General features: G+C 65.3%; 2 protein-coding genes across 2 annotated transcripts; one reads left to right on the top strand and one right to left on the bottom strand.

Annotated features, from left to right (window-relative positions):
• Positions 1-573: 573 nt before the first annotated feature.
• Positions 574-13,061, top strand: CRTAC1 (cartilage acidic protein 1; the record flags this gene model as incomplete). The annotated part of the gene is made up of 15 exons (XM_082486284.1): positions 574-618; positions 4,600-4,796; positions 6,017-6,213; positions 7,173-7,303; positions 7,976-8,132; positions 8,739-8,873; positions 9,161-9,306; positions 9,497-9,633; positions 10,281-10,363; positions 10,870-10,970; positions 11,048-11,216; positions 11,743-11,888; positions 12,021-12,063; positions 12,543-12,686; positions 12,949-13,061. The coding sequence occupies 15 exons, from the start codon at positions 574-576 to the stop codon at positions 13,059-13,061; spliced, it is 1,944 nt and encodes a 647-aa protein (XP_082342410.1).
• Positions 13,062-15,937: 2,876 nt separating this feature from the next.
• Positions 15,938-22,771, bottom strand: GOLGA7B (golgin A7 family member B; the record flags this gene model as incomplete). The annotated part of the gene is made up of 5 exons (XM_082486285.1): positions 15,938-16,123; positions 16,253-16,354; positions 16,516-16,668; positions 17,068-17,193; positions 22,715-22,771. The coding sequence occupies 5 exons, from the start codon at positions 22,769-22,771 to the stop codon at positions 16,019-16,021; spliced, it is 543 nt and encodes a 180-aa protein (XP_082342411.1). The 3' UTR covers positions 15,938-16,018.
• Between the last annotated feature and the right edge of the window lie 233 nt (positions 22,772-23,004).

The following is a 23,004-nucleotide window of genomic DNA, read 5'->3' as shown; positions in this document are numbered from 1 at the left end:
TCCCCATCCCGTGCCCGCAGTTGCACGGTTCTGTGGGGCAAACCTCTCCCGGCACCGAGGCCGGGGCAGATCCCTGGCTCGGCTCACTGTGTCACCCCAGCTGCCCTTGCAGGAGGTGGGGAGCAGTGCCCAGCCGTGCCCCAAGTGCCACCCACCCCCCAGCACCCACGGGGTGACCGCAGGGATGCAGCTCCTCTCCTGCAAGCCGGGAGTCCCCCGCAGCTAGCCAGCTCCCCCGCCGCGGCCCCAGCTGCCCGGGAAGCGATGCCCCGTTCATCCCGGCGTTCCCCCCCCACACACACTTCCAGCCCCAGCGGGCTCAGTGCCCGGGGCGATGCTCCCCGGCGGGTCCCCCCCGCAGCATCCCTGCGATGGGGACAGTAAATCAGCGCGGCGCAGCCCCACCTCCGCGCTCTCCATTGGCAGCGGCCCCCCTCACCCCGCTCATTGGCGCTGCCGCCGCCGCCCGCCCCTACATAAGGCGCCGTTCGACCGGGCCAGCCCCGTCGGAAGCCGGGGAGCGGCGGAACCGGAGCAGGGTGGTGCGGCGGTAGGCGAGGCGGGCGCTGCGGGATGCGCTCCCGCCGCCGCGGGGGGGGCGGGCAGCCCCCCTGGCCCGTGAGTAAGGGAGCTGGGGGGTGGCTTGCTGCTTTCTGAAGTTTCCCGGGGACTCCGGGGCGGGGAGGGGGTGGCTTTCAACTCCGGCACGGTCACCGGCCCGGAGAGAAGTTGGTGGCGGGCGGAGCGGGGCAGGGCACGCAGCCTGCCCCCGCAGCGTGGAGGGGTATGCGAGGTGGAAGGGGGATGAAGGATGCTGGGCTGGGGGGGGACCGGGCTCACGAGGATGGGGCGGTGATGAGGGGGGTGTGGGCTGGGACCGGGGGAGAGGCATCAGGGTGGCAAGAAGCAAGGGACAGAGGGAGAGAACGGGCAACTCCTCTTTCTAGGGACATCTGTGCTTGGTCGTGGCTGAGCCCGTGGAGGGGCTGAGGGCTGCGGATAGAGTGGTCTGTCTGTGCATCTGCCTGCGTGGGAAGGGGCTGGTTGTGTGCTTGGTGGGTCTGGGAGCAGGTGGCTGCAGCCGAGACCCCCAAGGACCTGGTGTCCCTTTGGGCTGAGCTCAGAGGCTAAGGTGACTGCTCAATCTCCACACTGCATTAGCTGCTGCTGGCTGAGCCCCAGCGTGCTAGGTCCGGTGCTGAGGAGTCCTGTGTGGGAGGGGAGAGGGATGGGACAGCCAGCAGCTGGGGGCTTTGTGCCCGTTGGAAGCATCTGTGATGGGATTCACACCCAGGCCAGGGTCTGTGAGAGGGGTGTGGGATGGAGCAGAGCTGAGCCCACAGTGGCGGGGAGCAGCCGGGGCAGTGGGACTGGGGCTATGGGCTTTGACTGGAGCAGAGGCACTGCAGGGACTGGGCTGCTTGGGGCTGAGGTGCTGTGGAGGGGGCACTGCTGGCATCCCTGGGCAGCACCGCTGCTGTGGGAGAGGGGCTGCTGAGTCTGCAGGACATCTCCCTGTCCTCTGCCCTGGTGGGTACAGCTGTGGCAGCCTGGGAAAGGCAATAACAGGAATATGATGTTACTGGGGCACACACAGCATGATGTCATGGGCTGCTGTGAGGTCACCATGTTGTCATTGCTCTGGGGTGCCTTTGGGGTGTGATGAGGCCCCTCCTGCACAACGTCGTGCAATGTTGTAGCGGTTCTGGAGGTGTCTGCGGCCCAGGATGGGATGTTGCTGCAGTGGTGGAGTATGACATCACTGGGGTGCGTGGTATGGTGGGCGGCGATGTCACGGTGGCATGCGGGATGGGATGACTTTGCAGATGGCCAGCTCCCACCCTCCCCATGATGCTGGCCGAGAGCTGGGGATGTGCATGTGGGTACATAAGGAGCTCCAGGGACAGCATTTCCCCACATCCCATGAGGGGTCTGGGGCACAAGCTCCTGCCTGCCCCACAGCTCCCTTCCCAGTCCCGTTGAATCCTCCCCACATGGCGTTGCCAGTTGCAGCCATGCGCAGGGACAGATGAACCCTACAAGCTGCATCCCTGCCATGGGGCCAGCACCCCGTCTCTGCACTGCCTGGCTGTCCCCTGCGTGGGTGCCCATGGCACTCCCTGTCTTGCTCCCATCCTTCCACTGCATCTACCCCTGCCTGGCACCTTGGCTTCATGTCACCAGGCTTAGCCATGCTGAGCAGGCACCCTGGGGTGACCACAATTCCTGGGGTGACCTTGCCACCAGATGCCACAACACAAGCCAGGATGTGGCTCTGCTGGGACAAGACAGGCTGAGCTCTGCCCTGCTTACAAGCAGGACCCCGTAGCCTCAAACCTCAGGTGGAACTTCATGCTGTGGTCTTGGTGCTCTCAGCAGCATGCTGGGAACCATGAGGCCTTTTCCGTTTGCCATGCAGTGCCTGAGCCTGCCTTCCTCCCTCCAGCTTCCCAAAATGGCTTGGCTCTGGGCCCTGCATCCCTTCCCCATGGCACCAAGCACCGGATCTGCTGGGAAAAGCCTTTTGTCTCCAATCAGGAACATTGTTTCCTCCTGGAAAGGCTCCATCCAGCCTGGAGGGATTTGGGCTGCAGCTGGATGGGATGGGGGGGGCCCTTGGGGAAGGGGCCAAGCTGCAGGGAGGGGAGGCAGAGCAGTGACAGCCCTGCCAGCAGCCTGGGGACAGCCACCCATCACATGGCTGTGGCCAGGGGTGAGGGGGCACCCATGTGTCCACATGTGGATGGCTCTCCTCCATGCTTACTTCAGTGAGCCCAGTGTGGGGCTGCGGCAAAGGCTCTCCCTCCCTTACTGCCTGGCACTGCACAGTGACACCCAGGGACTGTCCCATCCCTGCACAATGCAATGAAGCCCCGTCCCCATCTCATGTGCCTTGCATGGGGCACCTGCACCAGGGAAAGACCCAGGCTCCTGTACAGCTCTTCCAGACAGGATGTTAGGGTGATGGGCACAGTGCCCCGAGTCTGGCTGGGTGGTGGAGACCACAGTGCCAGCGGGGGCCTGGCTGTGCCTGGTCTGTGGGAGGATGTGGGTCATGCCAGGGAGGGGATGGGAGCAACACAGCTGGACACACACACACACATGCACCCTTGCAGCTGCGCCTGGGGAATGCATGGGATTGGAAAGGGAAGGGGAACAGGGCCTGGGTAGCGGGATGAGGGGCTCCGAGTGCGCTGGGCAGTGGGGCTCAAGGTCTCCTCTGCAGCTGGAGGACAGCCCCTTCCTGCCCAGCCAGGTGGGCAACAAAGCTATTTGCTTGTGGCAGGGGAATCGTGGCCCCTCAAAGACCCTTGGGACTATTCCCATCCCCAGGGGAGGCAGCAGCAGGCTGCTTCTGCAGCCCAGTCAGTCTGCCAGGATCTAAACCATCAGGCAGCTTCCCCTCTCCGAGCTGGGCACATGTGACGACACCATGCAGCTACCACAGCTTCCTTTGCTCATTGACAGGGTGCAAGGATGGGGACTGTCTGGCAGCAGGGTCATTCTCCCCTACCCCCATGCCAATGGGGGGGGGGGGGGGAGGGGCTGTTCCTGGCTCCCCAGGAAGCGGGGACAGACCTGCCCAGGGGGATGGCATGGCCACATGGAGCAGTATCCCCTGCCTGGTGCCCCAGCCATCCCTCCAGGCTACGAGAGCAGGACAGGCTGCTCTTGCTCCCAGGCAGAGTGTTGGCACGTGGGTTCGTGCCCACAGCCCAGGGACACACAGCTCACTGCTGGGCTTTTCCCCTCTGGAGGGGACTGCCTGGCCTGTGGCAAGGGCTGGCTGTCCTAAGTGCCAGCTTGCTTGTCACCTATGCTACAGCCAGGTCAGAGCCAGCTCCAAAATCACCGCAGCCTTGCCAGCAGTGCTGGCAGACACTGTCCTCCGCAGTCCAGGTTAATTGAGCCTCTCCTCCCCACCTCCCGTTCCTCCCAGCATCTCCTTCCCGTGACCACATCCCCGTGCAGACACCCTCCCCAGCCAGCCTGGAAGGAGCTCACTCTGCAGAGCCCCTGGGAAAAGCAGTGCCAGCAGGGTCGGGAAACTGAGGCACACAGGAGTCACCTGGCAGAGTATCCCCATGTTCTCCCCATGGCCTCCCCCTGCTCCAGAAGGACCCAGCTAGACAGGGGATGATGTCCCCAGCCAGACGACTGCCTGCTTCCTCTGGCCCTGCCAAGGGCGCAGCGATTGGCATCATGACTTGCCAGGAGCTTGGGTGCCGGCAGCCCCTTGGGGCAGGGCGAGCTGGGGCTGAGCCCAGCTTCGTCAGCCCTCCTGCCGCCTCCTGCGTCCCTCCCATGGGATGGGCTCCCAACCGCCCTGCTCCTTCTCAGCCCTGGCTCCCAGCTCGCTGGGGTACAGTCCTGTCCCAAGGAAACCCCAAGGGTGAGCTGCAGCCGGGAGGGTCCGTGCGCGGGGAAGCCAGAGCTGTGGCAGTGCCCAAGGGTCTTGAGGCTGGTGGGGTGGCACAGGCTGGCATGGGTGACAAGGGGATGGAAAGAGAGCATCTCCTGTGCAAGGGTGGTGGGGATGCTCGGGCACTGTGGAGCAGGGTGTCCTCCTAGAGCTGATGGGCTGCAGGTCTCTCCCAGGTCCCCAGGATGCTGGCGCTGTGCCTGCTGTCCCTGGCCTGGCTCAGCGAGGGCTCCCAGCGCAGCGAGCCTATGTTCACGGCTGTCACCCACCGCCTTCTCCCACCTGACTACGACAGCAACCCCACACAGCTCAACTACGGCGTGGCTGTCACTGACCTGGATGCCGATGGTGACTTCGAGATCGTGGTGGCGGGGTGAGTGGTGCACCCAGTTCCTCGGTGGCAGTGGGACCTGGTGGTCCTGCAAGGTCAGGAGCTCCTCGCTCCTCTGTGTGCATGTGGCTGGCTCGGGGGGTGTGCAGACACTCACGTAGGGTGTTGATGCCAGCTGTACGCCTGTGCAGGGCCACATGGGTGCCCCGATCCCGGCCCCGGGGCCAGGTCCCCCTTCTGCGGGGCGGTGGCAGCTGCCCAGTGGCCAGGGTCCACCCTGCAGTGCAGAGCCAGCATGTCACCAAGCCGGCTCGGCTCTGCTGACAGGACTCAGCGCTCTCCGGAGATTCGGTTAATTGGCTGGAGGTTTTTTATAGCCCTTTATTGGAGTGATGGCTCGGAAGGGCTGGCAGGAGCCGGGGAGGCAGGGAGCCGTGCACTGCTCTGCCAGTGCCCGAGTTGAGCTGGACACGGAGCAGCTGCTGCCAGCAGGTCCAGCCCTGGTGGGGGGGACAGCAGGGACAACGGCACAGGCTCTGTGTGCTGGCATGGCCATGCTCATCCCCGAGGGAGGCTTGTTCACACAGGTGTGCTCACCTGGAGGGGTCCCCTCACCCCCACAGAACCCATCTAGGGGGGCTGCAGGAGCCAGGGCACCACGGTGGCAGGTGGAGTCCAGCCCCGCCACCGCTCTGAGCATCACCCTGAGGCAGCAAACCACGGGCAGCACCAGGGACCCCCCAGAGGGGCCCAGGCCACCACTGCCAGCCGGGCTGAGCCAAGCAGCCAGACGGCGTTTTGTAAGCGGCCACGGTGCCCGTTGTATAACTTGTTTACTGGTGCACCGGGCAGGAGCAGGCGGGGAGTCTGTGGGGAGCAGCGTGCCGAGAGGATTTGCCTTGCGTGCTGGTTTCCCTGCCCTGGGAAAGAGCTGCAAGCATGAACCTGTGCCCCATCCTGCCCCACCGGCCACCCAGCCCCTCCCCTGGCATTGCCCTGCGGTGCCCAGGCCAGGTAGACACAGGATGCCCAACATGGTCTGGAACAGGTCCAGGCTGAGCCCTCCCCATTGGCAGACAGGAGCCACCCCAAGTTCAGGTGCTAAGGGCAGCTCGGGGTCCCTGGCCTCCATGGACCATGCAGTTCTCTGCTGTGCCCATCATGGGAAAAACCTGATGTCACACTCAATGTCCCCCCAGGGATGGGGGCTTTCATCCTGTCCCCAAGCCTTGGGAAGCCATCACCCCTGCTCGCACCCACAGGTACAATGGCCCCAACCTGGTGCTCAAGTATGACAAGGCACAGGGACGGCTGGTGAACGTGGCGGAGGACGAGCGGGGCTCCCCATACTATGCGCTGCGGGACCGGCAGGGCAACGCCATCGGTGTGACAGCCTGCGACATCGACGGGGATGGCCGTGAGGAGGTCTACTTCCTCAACACCAACAATGCCTTCTCCGGTGAGCCTGGCTGGCGGCCGTGCCCCGAGGCCTGGGCGCAGGGGGAGCTCCCGGCACGGCCGCCCGCGACCTTCGGCGCGTGAGGGATGTGTGCGGGCTGGAGTTAATTTCTCAGTTGAGTGGCTCCATTGATTGATGGCAGTGCAGGCGGGACGCCGAGCCCAGCCAGCCGCCGAGTCAGCACTTCCAGCTGCCCATCGCCCTCCCTGTGGCACCCCAAGTGGGACAGCAGCTTCCCTGACATCCCCGGGGCTGCCCTGCCACAGGGACACTGCGCTGCAAATCCCAGTTGTGCCCTGAAGCAGCTGTGCCCCTCTGTACCATGGCTCCCTCGTGCCTGCTTAGGCAGGCCTTAGACCAAGCCAGGTCTAATCCTGCCCTGATGGTGCTGTTCCAGCTCCTGAGATGTCTGTCGTGGGAGGGGGAGACGCGTGTGCCCCAGCTTGGCACTGGGTATCCCTAGAGCTCCCTGGGTCAGTGTTCCAGGCCAGCTCCGCTCTGTGTCCCTGTCCCAACGCCCTGACCTCCACGCAATGGATCTGTCTTCCTGATGCTCCTAATTACCCAGGCTGGCGGCGGCTGCCAGCACACCTGTCCCTAAATCAGGCGCTGCCATCGGCGCTGTCATGGGCAGTGTGGCTCGCTGCCTGTGCCTGGCACTGCATCGATTTTTTACCTTCCCAGGGATGATCTACAGGGCTGTGCCCCATTGGGACACATTTTACCTTAATGAGTTGATTCTTCTGTGTGTCTCCTGGAGGCTCTTAAGGGTCACGGGGGGTCTTGCAGCAGCAGCAGCTCGGCCCCAAGGCGCTGCTAGGGGCTGTGGTGGGACAGAGCAGGGGTTTGGGATGCTCTGGGAAAAGGATTCCCCTTCCACAGCCTCCCCTTGCCGCAGGGCACCCTCCTTGGGAGGAGGTGGGATGCTGTAGCCCCCTGACCCGTGCCCCCCCACCCAGGCATGGCCACCTACACGGACAAGCTCTTCAAGCTCCGCAATGGGCGCTGGGAGGACCTCCTGAGCGACGAGGTCAACCGGGACGTCGCCAGCCGCTTTGCTGGGCGCTCCGTCGCCTGCGTGGACCGGACGGTGAGCAGGCAGGGCATGGTGGGCAGGGGGTATCTCCGCTCCTTTCCCCCCACCCCCTGCCCCTGTGCCCCTCTAGCCCTCCCCTGTGGGGTCCCAGGGGACCTCTCCCCTCGCCTGGGCACCAGCCCCATCCCATTCCCTGCCGGGGCTGGGGGTGCTCCCCAGCAGCCTGGGGCTGTCAGGGCTGGCAGCCCCCCCGGCCATGGGGACTGCGGGCGCCTGTCCACACAGTTGCCGCCAGCTGATAAACGTGCCTGTCGAAGTGATTTATGTTCCTGTCACCTGCTCTTTCTTCTTCCTCCTCCCCCAGTGGTTTGTTTCCAAACGATTATCACTAAATCAGGGTCCAGCTGCTGCACGGGACAAGGGGGGTGGTGGGGATGGGGTGGACCTGGCACATTGGGGATGCTGGGGGGGGCAAGGGGGGGGGCAGGGTGCCCTGTGACAGCACCCTGAGTCTAGGGACTGCACAGAACTTGGAGGCACATCCCCAGGGCTCCTCTCCTGGGATGCTTTTCACCATGGGCTTTGCAGCGCTCTTGCTCTGCGCATGGTAGCAGTTCCTGGTCCCATGGAGCTGTGAGAGCATCCAGCCCCACAGCAGGGATCCCGTGGTCCCCATGGAGTTGGGTTTTGGGTGGGTGGGTGCTGAGGAGGTGCTGCCGGCCGCAGGGCTCCGGCAGGTACTCCATCTACATCGCCAACTACGCCAGCGGCAACGTGGGCCCCCATGCCCTGATCGAGATGGACGTGGCTGCCAGTGACCCTGCCCGTGGTGTCGTGGTGCTGGTGGACGTGGCCGCCCAGGCTGGCGTCAGCAAGTACACAGGTACCCTGCTGCTGCGGCCCCACGGAGGGGACAGGGCACTGCTGGTCACGGCGAGTGGTGGGACCCCATGGCAGGCAGGGCAGCACCCATGGCAGGCAGTGGCCCGTGCCACACATTAGGTTGCCTGACTGCCCCATCTAGTGGCAGCCCCACGGCCCGTGAAAGGGACCAGGACCACGACATGCTTACCCAGGACCCTTGTACCCACCATCACCCTGCCCGGCAGCCGGGCTGATCCCTCTGAAGCCCACAGCATCTGCAGGTCTGGCAGCACATCATGGGAACGTGGTCATGGAGGTACAGCAGCAGAGAGCACCCCACCACCATAGGGACTGCTGCCGTGCCCCATCTCCCCAGCAGTAAATTGTCACTAATTAGGAGTGTTGTCACCATGGTGATGGCACTGATTAGGGTTGGGAGTGACACAAGCGGCTGCCAGGCCCAATTAGCTCCTGATGAGAGGGACTGAAGGAGGGAGGTGGGCGAGGAGGAGACACCAGAGATCCTGGGAGCACTGGGTGGGCAGTGCCGTGGGGGTGTGGGGGGCATGACCCCCCCTGGGGCAAGGTGCCAGCTGCCCCCTCAGCACCAGGCTGCTGTCCCCAGGGGGCCGTGGAGTGGCTGTGGGCCCTATCCTAAGCGACAGCGCCTCCGACATCTTCTGCGGTAATGAGAACAGCCCCAATTTCCTCTTCCGCAACCGGGGGGACGGGACATACCAGGATGTGGCAGCTGCTGTGGGTGAGTAGGGGGAGCAGGGGGAGGACCGGGGTGTTGGGGTCCCCAGGGCAGGGCTGGCTCTGCCTGCCCAGGCAGGCTGAGCACAGGGTGGGACAGCCCTGGGGACGCATAGCCCTGCTGACTGCTGGGGGTGGCTGAGGTGCCCCAGGGCATCCATCGGGGCAGGGATGCAGCCCTGCTTGGGGAGGACCTGTCTGGGGACCGCAGGGTACATCCCAGGAGGCATCCTGGGGAGATGGAGGCAGGGTGGGGGTCCTGTCTCCCCCCATCCCCTTGCGGCTCCCCAGGGCTGGATGACCCCTACCAGCATGGACGTGGCGTGGCACTGGCTGACTTCAACCGTGATGGCCGGGTGGACATCGTCTACGGCAACTGGAATGGGCCGCACCGCCTCTACCTGCAGAGCGGGGCCCCTGGCCGGGTCCGATTTCGGGTGAGGGCTGGGGCCAGGACCTCCCCATTGCCAGCTTTGCTGGCGAGCATCCTTGGCCAAGGGGCCTAGCTTCACCCAGATTTGGCTTTGAGCCCCAATTCCCAGTGGGGAGGGAATATGGAGCACCAAAGCAGGATCTAGTCTCCTGCTCCCTGAACCTGGTGTCACCCTGTGCCCATCCTTTGCGCAGGACATTGCCACCCCCAAGTTCTCCATGCCATCCCCAGTCCGCACCGTCATTGCAGCTGACTTCGACAACGACCAAGAGCTGGAGGTTTTCTTCAACAACATCGCCTACCGCGGCTCCTCCGCCAACCGCCTCTTCCGGTAGGAGTCTGGCAGGTACCTGGGGGGGCTGAGCAGCCCTTGCGGCACAGCCAGGCTCACGGGGCTCCTCTGCAGCAGTGCCAATGCTTGGGCTCAGCTAATAAAAGGCACCGTGACTGAGCCCTTCCCGGCATCATTACCAGCTGCTGCGATCGTGCCTGCAGCAGCCCCCGGGGTCCCCGGCACCGCTGATTAGCAGCCGTGTGGAAGCTTGTTCGTGGCTCCTCTTAATCGTGGGGTCAATTCCTCATTACTGCTGCGTGGCACCTCCTCACCCGGCATGTGGGGTGGTGGGAGTTGGTTGTTCCTGCCTGGTGCTGGTGCCTGTGGGGGGCAGTGGTGTGGTGGGGAGGCCCTGAGGGGGGGGGTCTCCCATCCCAAAGGGATGTGGCAGTGGTTGGAGATGGCGCTGCAGCTCCACAGTTCAGTCCCACAAGAGCCAAGCTCTCACAACATCCCTGTCACCCCTCCACGGAGCAGGGATGTGAGCTGCCAACAGGCAGGGGCCAGTCCTGTCCCCCATCCACCCTGCAAAGCCACCAGCATCACCACCAGGGCTGTCACCTCTCTGCAAGGCTGCTCAAGGGGGACAGGGAGCTGCCGGGGGACACAGGGGCTGGCACTAATGCCCTGTCTGTGCTCCGCAGGCTCGTCCGCAGGGAGCACTCAGATCCCATCGTGGAAGAGCTGAATCCAGGGGATGCACTGGAGCCTGAGGGACGGGGCACGGGTGAGTCCCCCCAGTCCTGGCAGGGGCAGCCCGTGCCGGGGGTGTGCCACAGCACTGCCTGGTACCCTCCGTGCCTGCGGATGCTGCGTGCCCAGCTTCATCACCTGCCTGCTCACCACCAGCCCACTGCAGCCCCCATGACCCAGTACCCTCCACCTGTACTCAGCTAAGGGTGCCATCTCCAGTTGTTCCCCAGGGCTTTGCTCCTGGGGAGCTTTTTTCTGGGTTCCCACTGTTCAAAGCCAACCTCTATGTTTGGGAGTGGCCATGCTGTGTCTCACAGCCCCCCAGGTACTGCCTGCCCCTGTCCCTGCACTGCCCAGGGAGCTGAACCACCTGATTTCAGGGTGCCACCTTACAGGGCCACTAAAGCTTGCACTGGGGTCACCCCATCTTCCCTAATGCCCCTGCATCACTGGGAGTGCTGTTGCCAGCGCTGGCAGCAGGGTGTAGTGCTTAAAGACATGGGGCCGGGCCCCAGACATGACCTGATCCTGTCCTTGTAGGGGGTGCAGTGACAGATTTCGACGGTGATGGGATGCTGGACCTGATCCTGTCCCACGGCGAGTCCATGGCACAGCCGATCTCCATCTTCAAGGGCACCCAGGTGAGTCAAGCAGGGGGTCCTCACGTTGTCCCCATCCCTTCCACCTCTCCTGGCTCAGCCTCCCTGTTCCCTCCCAGGGCACCAGCAACAACTGGCTGCGTGTCATCCCCCGCACCCGCTTCGGGGCCTTTGCGCGGGGGGCCAAAGTGGTGCTGTTCACGCGGCACAGCGGAGCTCACCTGCGCATCATTGACGGTGGATCAGGGTACCTCTGCGAGATGGAGCCCGTGGCGCACTTTGGACTGGGTGAGCCAGGGGGGTAAGGGGCTACCTCCACCCCCAGTCCTCCCCGGCACCCGCATTGATGGGCTCCTGAGCCTTGCACTCCCTCCCAATCAGGGACCAACTCTGCTGCCCCGATGCCCTGCAGCATGGTAGTCATCCATGCCCATCGCCCTGGCCATGGTGGGCTCCAGGGGAGGCTGCAGGCAGGGTGCTCAGCCACTGGAGCCTTGCTGCAAGGGGCAGCTGCCCCCTTCCCCATACTCTGCCTGCTGCTTTGCCCAGGCACCAGGGCTTTCCCTGCCCATTAGCCCTCCCCTGGCTCAGCGTGGCCAGCAGCAAGCCTGCAGGGGTGTCCCTACCCGCTGGCAGGGCAGCTCATCATCCCCACATGCACCCCTTGAACTGCATCCCTGTGTGTGGGCTGTCAGCACGGGAACCTCGGGGAGCAAGGGGAGGCTTCACCCCTCCACCCCTACCACCCCCCTCACCTCCTTTCAGCCCCTGTCCGCCCCGGAGAACCCCCCTCTGACAGGCTGCCCGCCTGCAGGGCAGGATGAAGCCAGCAGCCTGGAGGTGACCTGGCCAGACGGCCGTGTCATGGTGCGAGCTGTGGCCAGCAGTGAGACCAACTCTGTCCTGGAGGTCCCCTACCCTCTGGATGTGGAGGAGCCACTCATGCCTGCCCCGCTGGAGGTGAGGGCTAGGTGTGGGCACAGAGTGGGAGGCTTTGGGGGCAGGAGCGAGAAGCTGGGCTCTGCTGGCTCAGTGGCTGCCCAGGGCTGATTCCTCCCCATCACGGTGGTCTCCGCTTCTCCCCAAATGCAGTGCGGGCAGGGATTCTCCCAGCACGAGAACGGACGCTGCATAGGTGAGTGGTTGCTGAGGGCCCAGGTGTGCCTGCCCCTGGGATGCTGCAGCATGGCCCGGTGGGCACAGCGGGGGCACGAGGGCAGCAGCCGGGGAGGTGTCTGGGAATGCAGGCAGGGCTGCTGTGTAACTCGATGCAGGGTATGGCTGCCTGCCCAGCACCGGGTGTGGGAATGGGGGCAGTGGCATGGCTCTGGAGGGCACCCGCAGTGTCACAGGGAGGGGGTAGGGTGCTGTGCTGGGGGTGGGAGGCATGGCTGGCATGTGGCAGGCATTGCACTAGAACTGCAAGTGATGGAGGGGCAGCAGGGATGTGACAGGGTGGTCCTGCCATGAGCCTCTCAGGCAGAGGCATGGCTTGTGCATGGCTACCTCTGCGGGGGGGGTGTCACCCAGCGTGTGCGGGGAAACTGGAGGGGCCATGGCCAGCAGCCCTAAGCTCCCAGCCCAGCCACCCCACCAAGGCCCCTCTGCTCGCAGACATGGACGAGTGCACTGAGTTCCCCTTCGTCTGTCCCCGGGACAAGCCTGTCTGCATCAACACCTATGGCGGGTACCGCTGCCGCAGCAACAAGCGCTGCAGCCGGGGCTTCGAGCCCAACGAGGACGGCACGGCTTGTGTGGGTGAGTGATGGCGGGGATGCCCTGACCCTGTGCTGCCGCAGCCTGGCCAAGCCTGTGGGCAGCAGCCCCAAAGCATGGTCCTGGGATGCTGTTCCCCCCCTGCCAAAACCCTGGCTGCATCCCGCAAGCTGCCATGCAGCTACCCAGCCCCTTGTGCCCTGGCTCTATATTTGTTCATCCTGTACCTCTCGCTGAGCCCCTACTGACTCCCCTTCTCTTTCTCTCTCTTTCTTTCTTGCTCCTTCTCTCCTTCTCTGTGCAGCTCAAGTGGCCTTTTTTGGGGGATACCCCTCCGTCGGGAGCTGGCCTGGGCCCCCCCATGGTGCCATCCTCCCTCTAGTCCTTGGACTCTGCCTTTGCCTCTATGCACTTTAACCCCTGCCCGTAATGTGCCAGAGCAGCCTTGGTGGAAGGACCAGCTGGCCTCTGCCTGTCTTTCTCTTTCTCTCTCTTTCTCTCCATGTCGAACCACCCCGGAAGCACCGGCTATGCCCTGCCGGGGTGGCCGGCGGTGGGATAGGCACAGCGCCTGGCTGCCCGGCTGCGGGGGGCTCGTCCCTTGCACCATGTCTGGGAAAGCAGTCCCGGGGCAGCGCCCCTTTGCTGGCACCCTCCCCACCTGGTTGCTTGCTCCGTCGCCTCGATACTGTACCATGTGCCTGCTGGTTTGGCCTGCGACGTGTGTGCTTCGTCTGCCCCTTCCTCAGTGATGGGGACCCCCCTCCCCAGCCCCAGCAGAGGAGGTTCCCCCCGGGGGCCCTGCGGGGGAAGGCCCCTCCTGGTCTGTTTTTTAATGTATTGACCCCACTGTTTGGAGTCGGACCCTGCTCAGTCTTCCAACCCCTCTCCCGGAGAACCCCCCCCAATAAACTATATCCTGTCTATTAGCCCAGCCTGCTGAGCTGTATGGGGCAGGGCTGTACCCATCCTTCTGCCACCCCTCCCCTGGGGCTGCGTGGGGAAGGGGCTGCAGGGTGGGGAGCAGCCTCAGCATCCCCCCAACTCTCCACGCCCCCGGGCCAGGAGCTAAGCTGGAGGGTGTACAGTGCCCCATGCAGCTCTGCCCGTGCCCATCCCTTACCCGAGCACTAGCAGCACGGCCAGACGTGCAGCACTGGAGGGGATGGGGTGCAGCAGGCAGCCCTGCTCATATGGCAGTGGTGGGGCTGTGCTGCCTTCCTGCTGTGTGCTATAACCCCATGCTCTTCTCCACCACCAGACATCGACGAGTGTGCCCAGGGCTTGCACAACTGCAGCCAGCTCTGCACCAACACCCCCGGGGCACACGCCTGCCACTGCCGCCCGGGCTTCCGCCCCCTTGATCCCGCTGCCAGCCAGTGCCTGGGTGAGTACCTGCAGGCAGCGGGGCCAGCAGCCCCTGGCACTCACTCGCTGGCCACTGCCAGTTTCCACTGGCACAGGGATGCTGTTTCCTGGGAGTGAGGAGGCATCTGCCACCTGACAGCCTTGGGGACAAGCAGTGGCAGGACCACAGCTGCATGGGTGCAGGCATTGGAGACGCCTTCATGTCCCAGCTTCACGAGCTGCCCCGTGTCCCCTCCATCTCCTGCCCGTGCCAGACGAGCACCGTGCCCTTTGCATAGCTCTGACCCTCTCCCATTCTTTTCCAGACATAGACGAGTGCCAGGCACAGCCCGGCCCCTGCGACCACATCTGCCACAACAGCCACGGCTCCTTCCACTGCCACTGCCGCCACGGCTTCTCCCTGGCTGCAGGTGGGCGCTGCCAGCGCAACTAGCCTGCCCCGACACAGATGGTGCCCCCCGCTCACCCACAGCCCCAGGCTGGTTGCACCCAGTGCCACCTGAATAAACCCATTCCTGCACTAGTTTCCCTGTGGGCCCCTGTCACTGGGGCCATGGGGCTGTTACTGTCCCCTCATGCACTGCCCCATATTGTCCCCCCATATTGCCCTGCCTTGTGGGGCTCAGTGCTCCCCAGTGTGCTGGGGAATGCCCAGCCTGGCTCTGTACCCCACTCCCCCCACTGATGCAGAAGGACATAGGGGAGGCAGCAGAAGATGAAGTGCGGGGTTTATTGAGGAAGGTCTCCATGCAGGGTGGCCCCAGCAGGCATGGCGGGGCAAGGGTCACCCTGCACAAATGCCATGATCAAACCAAAGGGAGCCTTATGGGGCAGGGTCCTCCCTCCGGGACCGTGGGAGAGCAATGCCATCTCAGTTCAGTCCTGCACCTAGGCAGGGGCTCTTCTTCCCAGGGTACTGGATGTCACAGGGACCCTCCTATTCCCCCCCATCTGACCCTGGCCCATGAACCCCCACACCTTGCAGCTGGGCCCAGGCACCCCTTGGGGTTCCCAGCACAGGCCAGGCTTAGAATCAGGGTGCTGGTGGCAGATGCATGCAGGATGTGTGGGCAGGGGAGGTCTCGGTGGTGGGAGAGGAAGGGTCCTGGTGGAGCTGCTCCCTGCAGAGCAGGCAGGGGGCTGCCGGTGGGCAGGCTCTGACAGCACTGGGCAGGGAGCCTGGCTCGCCCATGCCACGGCTCAGCCTCCACCATGCGGGGACACGCAGCACAAGGGCAGGAGCGTGGCCAGCACTGTGCCTCCCTGCCCGGGGCTTGGGGCTGGGGAGCTCTCTGGGTCGGGCTGGGGATGGCACTGGGTCAGGCAGGGAGCAGAAGCAAGTGCCCAGTGTCATGGGCAGTGCTGAAGGATGCTGCTGGCGAGGATGCCACCACCAGTTGGTTGAGGGGACCTGGCCAGGGCTGGGGAGCAGCAACGGGCAGCGTGTGGGGCAGGGCTGGGGCTCTCTGGGCAGTGGGCACATGGCGGCTGAGCCCACCCTGCAGCATCAACAGCGGGACGCCCCAGGGAGGGGGTGCAGCAAGGGCTGGCAGTGCCTGTGGGCATGGGGATAAGCGTGTCCCCTCCTTTAGCGCTGCCTGGGGCTTTGCCAGTTTGGCTGCTCCCCGATGTACGGCACGCAGCGTGCTGCCAGCTGGGGCTGCCCACAGCAGGGCAAGCTCCTCTGCTTGGGGCTGGGGCAGCAGCGCAGAGTGCCCCAGAGGGCTGCGGGAGCCCCTTGGCACCAGTTTGGCTCGGTAGGAAGCACCTGGGACACCCCAGCACCAGCCCCTGCCCGCAGCAGGTCTGAGCAGGGGCAGAGCCATTGGGTGGGGAGGGGGGGGGGGCACAGAGCAGAGGGGGGTGGGCAGCCCCACTGAGCAGCCCCCGGCCTCCCCCTCCTGCCCACCCTGGGCTCAGAAGCGGGTGCTCTGGTAGTGCAGCCTGCGGAGCTCGGAGAGGCCACTGTCCCGGCAGTACGAGTCCCTGCAGGGACTCCCTGCCAGTCACCGGCCCCCTGTCCCGCCACCCCCACCACCGCTGCTGCTGCTGGAGCTGCCACTGCTGGAGCTGCCGCTGCTGCACCGGTCCTCGTAGATGGAGATCTCGATCTGGGTCCTGCTAAGGATCTTCGGTAGGATGTGCCAGCCACAAATCTAATTGCCTAAAACCCACTCCCAGTGCCCCCCCCACCCCTCACCCTTGTCCTCCCCCTCAGCACCCCGCTGCCCAGAGGATACAACCCTCATGCCACGCTCCAGGGGGTCGGTGAGCAGCAGCCCCCGCGGCGCATAGATCTTCTCGTTCTGCTCCTGGATATACTTGGAGATCTTCTTCAGGACCTGCCATCACAGGGAGGGACACTGAGGGCCTGTCAGCCCTGATGTCCCCCCCCCCCCCATCAGCCCTGATCCCTTCTCTGGCCTCCAGCCCCCCTTATCCCTGTGCCCACCGCCCGGCCTGCAGCCATGACCGTCCCCAAGCCCCCCCTGGGGCTCAGCACCTTCTCGTAGTGCGTCTCCATGCAGAGGAAGATGAAATAGGCAGTGGCGCAGGCCAAGCACCCCTCCAGGTACGAGCTGCCCCCAATCTTCTCCGCCTCGGCGTAGAAGCCATTAAGGGTTTTCACAGTTTCCTCGAAGAGCTGCCGCTCAATCTAGAGTAGAAACTGGGGTAAAGAGGAATCTGGCCAGAGAGTCACCCCCTGCACTGCCCAGTCCCCATCCCTGGGGGGACTTGGGGAGCATTTAACCCTTCCTCCCTTGCCCAGCTTGATGCCTCAGCTTCCTGGCTCCTGCCCACCGCCCACCCATGACAAGACCTGCTGAGTCTGCAGTCCTGCACCAGAACCTGCTGGTCTGTCCCCAGGAGCACCCAAGCCTTTGCACACCAGGCAAGGTGGCTGTGATGGCATGCACCCAGCAGCATTGACTGGCCCAGGGCCAAACAAAACCCTATGGAGACCCCATGACTTCAGACCCTTCTTCCCCCCAGACACCCAACAGGGCACCGACATAAGGCATCTCCCACCCTGTTGGCCCACCAGGCTCCCTACCCGGCTCTCCAGCTCGGCGGGGAACTTTGTCTGGAACTGGCACGTGGTCCCTTCGCTGTAATCCCGCTGCACGAAGACCTTGGTGGCCAGGGATGCACTACGCCGCAGCTCCTGCAGGCTGTGTACCTGGGAAGCAGGGAGGTGAGCTGGGGGGCCGCAGCAGGGGGGTGATGGGTATCCCTGATGAGGGCTGGAATCCCAGGAGCAATGCCATTCCCCCAATGATCAGCGTATGGGGGCTGCAGGCTCGCACACCCCGAGGCAGGGAGCCCCCGGCACGAGCTGTGTTGTGCCCTGAGCACACCTTGGTGCAGGAGGTGCAAGGCCAGGGGAGAGGTGGGGACAGCATGGGGAGGATGTCACCTCAGCTCCCCGCTCAGAGTGTGGGAGAGCATGTGCTCCCTGCCCCACGCTGCTGCCTGGCCCATGCTGCACACTCGGGTGTGTGTCCCCAGTGGCACAGAGCCCAGGGAGGGAACAGCCCTCTGTCCCCAGCAGCACCCCAGCATGCAGCCACTCCAGCAGCTCCCAGGCAGGAGAAGGGAAGCAAGCGGAGCAGGGGGCTGCCGGCAGCGGGTCTGCAGCGGCAGCGCAGCGGGGCGGCAGACTGCAGCGGGGTGGCTGCACAAAAGGGATCGGCAGCCCCGGCAGCGGGAGGTGCTCATCCCAGCCCCACCAGCCCTGGCACACCCGGGGTACAAGAGGCCATGTCAGCCCCCCGGGCGCTTGGGGGGGCGTGGGGGGGCTGCCGGAGGCTGGAGAGGAGGATGGGAGGATGCAGGGGCCAGGCTGTGCCAAGGGCGGGTGTCAGACCCCTCCCTGTGCTTCCCCTTGGGTGACATGGGGCCACCCCTGCTGTGTGCCCCACAGGCCCTCTGCCTCTGTCCTGGATCCCACCCACGGCACCTGGGAGGGGGACCCCCAGCCCCATAGCCACCCCTCCTCCCGGGGCACCCCACTCCAGCCCCACGCTGCTCCTTCCCACAAGGGCACCCCGCACCCATCCCTCCCCCTCCCCGTGCACACAGACTGCACACCCCTCCCCGCCCCAAACTGACGACCCCCCCCCCCCAGTGCGCCCCCAACCCCACCGCACCCCACCCCCCAGGGACCCCCGTTCTCCCCGCTCCCAGCCACCCGGTGGCGGCGGGAGCGGAGACAGACCCGGGGCGGGGGGCGCTCCGCCGCAGCCCGCTGCCGGGGTGGCCCCCACCGTGCCGCGGCGCACCCACCTCCGTGGCCATGGCGTGGCGTTCGCCCGGACCGGGCCGGGCCGGGCTGTGCCGGGGGGAGGGCGGGGGTGGGGGGGGTGGGGGAACGGGGGACACCGGCGCTGTCACCGGGGCCGTGCCGAGCGGCTCCGGGGAACCGGCGCTGTCCGCGGTGCTGCCGTGCCGGGCGGCGGAGGCGGGCCCGGCCGCCCCCCGTGTGCGCAGCCGCCCGGCCCGACACGGCCCGCCCCGAGGCGGCGGGGATGGGCGCCCCGCCGCTACCGGCACGGAGCCCGCGGAGGACGCGGTCCCGTTCCTGGGAACGGCGGTACCGGGGTCCGACTGCCCCGGGGTTGGTCTGCGCGGGGGCGGGGGGAGACTGCTGCTGTAGGTCCCGGTGGTCCAGCCGGCAGCGCGGGTACCGAGGCCCGGCTGCAGAGGGGATGTGGCTGGAGGTCCCCGGGCGAGGGGGGGGGGGGGGAAACGGGTAGCTGTGGCGGTGGCCCGGTGGGGATGTGGGGGGGCCGGCCGCGGGGCTGGCAGCCTGCCGTGCCGCGGGGCCTCCTCTGAAGGTGTTTGTTTGCGAAGGATTTGCAGCTGGCTGGAGCGGGTGCTGCGATCCAGTGCGGGCGGACATCAAAGAGGAGAGCTAACGAATTCCCTGTTATCTCTGCTCATTGACAGCTCAATTAGAGCCGGAGAAATGCCAAACGGGGCGGGGGGGGGGGGAACAGAGGCTCTCCCGGGAGGCGAAGAAGGGGGTGCCCGCAGCTGGGGCCGGGGGGAGGTGGGAGGGATGGGGGTGGCTGGGCACAGGGCCCTGGTCAGGCAGGAGAGCAGCCAGCCCTTCCCTCAACACCTGGGCGATGCTGAAGGCAGTGCGAGGCCCTGCCAGCGTGTCTGCTCAGGCTGCGAACACAGCACGGCCGGCTGCCTGCAGCACAGGGGCCCGGACAAAACAGTGGCAGCTCCAGCTGACTCCTGCTCCCTGCCCTGAGCACCGGCCCAGGGCAGTGGGTGGCTGGTGGGCAGCCCCGGCATGCTGGGGCTGGCAGACTTTGGGACCAAGGGACACATGCAGGCAGGGACCTGAGTTGGAGGGCACATCTCCCCCCTGAACACAAAGCTACACATCCCATAGATTTTGGGGGGAAACCTGCTGCTCCTGGGGTCCAGAGCAGCCCTGCCAAGCCCTCAGCCCAGAGCAGTGGGGTACACCTAGCGGTACAGAGCCAATGGCCCCCCTCATGTGTGTGTGGGGGTGCTCTGCCATGTACACACAAACATGTACAGACAGACACAGGCATTTGCGCATGCACACATCTGCCTGCACCCCCGTGCACCCCCAGGCACGCACGTGTACGTGCTCACACACCCAAGCGTGTCCCCAGATGCCCCCAATACCAGGCCCTGAGTCCCGGCTCCTTCCCGTGCTGCTGTCACCGCCACGTCAGGGCTCGCCTGCCCGCGCCCTGCCAGTTGTCATGGCAATGCTGCGCCTGCCAGGAGATGAAGTTGGGTCTCCCACGCTGTGGCGAGTGGCCGAGAGCAGCCAGGGGGAGCTCAGCTGTCCCTGGCGCCCCAGCTTCCCCCCATCTGCCTGCACCCTGTGGTGCTGCCTCAGGGATGTCCTTTCTCTGGCTGCACCAACCAAGGGCTGCTGGACCCTTGGTCCTGAGGACCAGCTGCCACGGACCTGCTGTCTACAGGACCAGCACGTGTCAAAGACTGTCCGTCCATTGATGGGACATCTTCACCCCATCATGGGAAGCCACCTTCTGCCAGGCATATGACCCAGGAGCAAGCATTACCCAGTAGCAAGCAGGACAGGGACAGCTTGGAAGCCACAGTGCTCCCCATCCCCACACAGCCCCTGGCCCTCCCTGTGGTGCCCACAAACCTCAGCATCTCCAGAGGCCACCAGGGCCTGCCACCCCCCCTCCCATGCAGGATGCACCATCATGGGCTTTCCAGTTTTAACCAGTGCAGGGACAGATCCTGCTGGTTTCCATGCAGAGGGGACAGGCTGCTGACATGCCACACCATGCCACACCATGCCGTGCCATGCCATGGCTCCCAGCAGGGCAGGGCAGAGGTGGAGGCAGCCTAGTGTAGCTGATGGGATCCCAGGCAGCAGGAGCAGGGTCAGAGGGGGCTCTGGGCAGTCCCAAAGTGCTGCATGACCCTGCTGTCCCCCCAGCCCTGTGGTGGGGGCTGGCAGGGTGCCTGCAGCAACAGGACTCCGGCCCTTCTGCTCCATCTGCGGAGTCCTGAGGGGCTATTTTTAGGCTGCCGGGCCACCGCTCGCACATCTGCTGCCAGAGCTGCCTTTACTCCCCTGCCTGGGTCCCCTCCTGCGCCTGGAGTGAGGGGGCTCTCACTTGTCTCGCAGACAGACCCCACAGACCTCCCCTTGCCCCCCTGCTCTGGCTGACTGCCCAGAGCCCCTGCCCCTGACCGCAGGGGCCAAGCGGACCACTTGGGGCCCCTGCAGACAGCCCCATGCAGTCAGCATGCCTATGCCCGTCACAGCGCGGCAGCCATGCCCCAGCAATGCCCCTGCTCCAGCCCCTGTGCTTGGCTCCCAGGACAGGACTAGGGGGTGTCCCCAGCATGCCCCCAAGTGCACCCCGACCCTCCCTGCAGTCCTGGCACGATGGTTAGGGGCCATGGAGGACAGCTGTAGCCCTGTGACCAGCCCAGAACCAGCCCCTGGGGCCCAATCCTGCACCCACTGCATGGCAAGGCCCCTCCCCAGCCTGTCGGGGCTGTCAGCAGCTCCGTCTCCGCTTCAAAAGGGCCACGGCAGGGCCAGGCCCTGGCAGCTGCTTCACACGGTGCTGGGGGGGCTTTCATTAATGGCGGGGGGAGCATGAGCTCACCGCCCCAGCGAGGACAACGGTGACATTTGGGAAGTGCGCAGAGACAGCGGGACAGGGTGATGAGCTGATAACCTTTCCTGGGAGACGCCAGGTGTGTGCACCAGTATATGGGGGAGGGCACATCCCCCACACTTGGAGCCACTGGAAAACAGCTCCAAGTGCCCCAGCCTGCCCCTTCATGCAGGACATGGGGAATGCCCCAACCTGGGGTTCACCAGCCCTACAGCCTGGGCACCCTGAGGATGGGTACCCCGAGGATGGGCACCCCTCCACGGTGCCCACAGCACTGCCACATCCAGCTGTGCCCTTCCTGATGGGTGGCACCAGGACCCCGTTGCACTGGGAGACCCCGCAGAGGGTGGGGGCAGCCCCCCAGCACATTCTGTAGGTGTGTACAGGGTGGGGGGACACACACAGAGCATCCTCCTGCAGACAGGCAAGCAGAGGCTGATGCGGTTTCAGAGGAAGGTTCCAAGGTCCAGCTTTGGCAGAGATGTGGGCTGGGAGCCATCGCTGTGCAAGGATTGCCCCCGTGCTGGGGACAGAGCTGTGCCGGGAGCAGACAGGGGTGACTTTTCCCAGCTCCCCGGGGGGGGGGGGGGGGGGGCAGGGGGCCAGCAGCACTGCGGAGAGGGTCCCTATGTCCCCGTGTCCCCAGGCACAGTGCTGTGCAAAGGGGGTCTTCCCCAGAGCCATCTCCACGCAGGACATGCCCTCTCCCTGCCCTGCAGAGTGGGGGATGGGGACGGGGGGGCTCGGCAGTGAACAGGGGGTCTGTGTGCAGGCTGGCGGGACAGGAGCTGCCGGGAGGGGGCTGGGAGAGTGCCAGAGTGGCCTCAGCCCCACAGCTGGACCGGGAGCGCTGCCAGCCACATTCCTGGGGCTGCCGGGTGAACGGGAGCGTGTGTGGGCGCAGGGCAAGTGCACAGCCACCGCTGCCCCTGCCTGCTGCCCACCCTGCTGGTCCCACGCCCCCCAGGCCAGCTCGGCCCCACGGTGTCCACAGCCATGTCCCAACCTCCCTCAGCCACCCCCACGGAGCCGTGCTGCCAGCCCCGCATTCCCCCCCATGTCAGGGTGATCTTTCCTGGGAGCTGCCGGACACCCCGGGGTGCATGTCCCTGCATGGCCAGCCCCATTGTGCTGTCCCCTCCTGAGGGTCCCTGTTCCGTGGCAGGTGCAGCCCATGCCCAGCACTGATGCAGCCCGGGAGCCAGGAGACCCAGGAAACTGGTATGGGGCTGGGACAGGGAGGATGAGAGGATGGGGAGGACTGGAGGATGGGAGAGACCCCACCCAAGAGCCTACCCAGGCCCAGAGGATACATCTCTGCCCACAAAAACAAGGTTGGCAGCACCTGAAGCTGCGGTGGGAGATGGAGGAGGGACACGATGGAAGAGGATGGGAAGAGGTGACCAGGACCCTGCTCAGCGTCTCATTTTCCAGGAGTCTCCTGCTCCCCCGGCTTAGATCTGCTCTGCACTGCAGCCAGGCACAGGTGCACGGGGAGGGCCCAAAGTGGTGAGGGGGCACCCCCAGGGGATGTCCTCTTACCATGCCATCCTGGCTGGCCATTCCCGAGGTCCCCATCATGGAGGGGGCAGCCCCCATGGCCCCGCTTCCGGTCTCGCTGCCGTGACAGGTGACACAGGCGGTGGCACAGCCGGCTTCCCGGAGCGACAGGCACAAGTGTCAGTCTCCCAGTTGGCTGCGCGGGCGCAGGACAGGGATGGGGGCACTGGAGCAGCCTGCGCAGATGGGACACAGGGAAGAGTGCCAGCTCCAAGCTGCCCTGGGGCCATCTCCTTCCCCAGGGTACAGTCCAGATCTACCTCCCCTGGATG

This window comes from Vanellus vanellus (assembly GCF_965231255.1).
Source record: "Vanellus vanellus genome assembly, chromosome: 7".
Classification (NCBI taxonomy): Eukaryota; Metazoa; Chordata; class Aves; order Charadriiformes; family Charadriidae; genus Vanellus; species Vanellus vanellus.
Note: the sequence above shows the minus strand (reverse complement) of the source record. Positions and strands in the feature narration are given on the sequence as shown.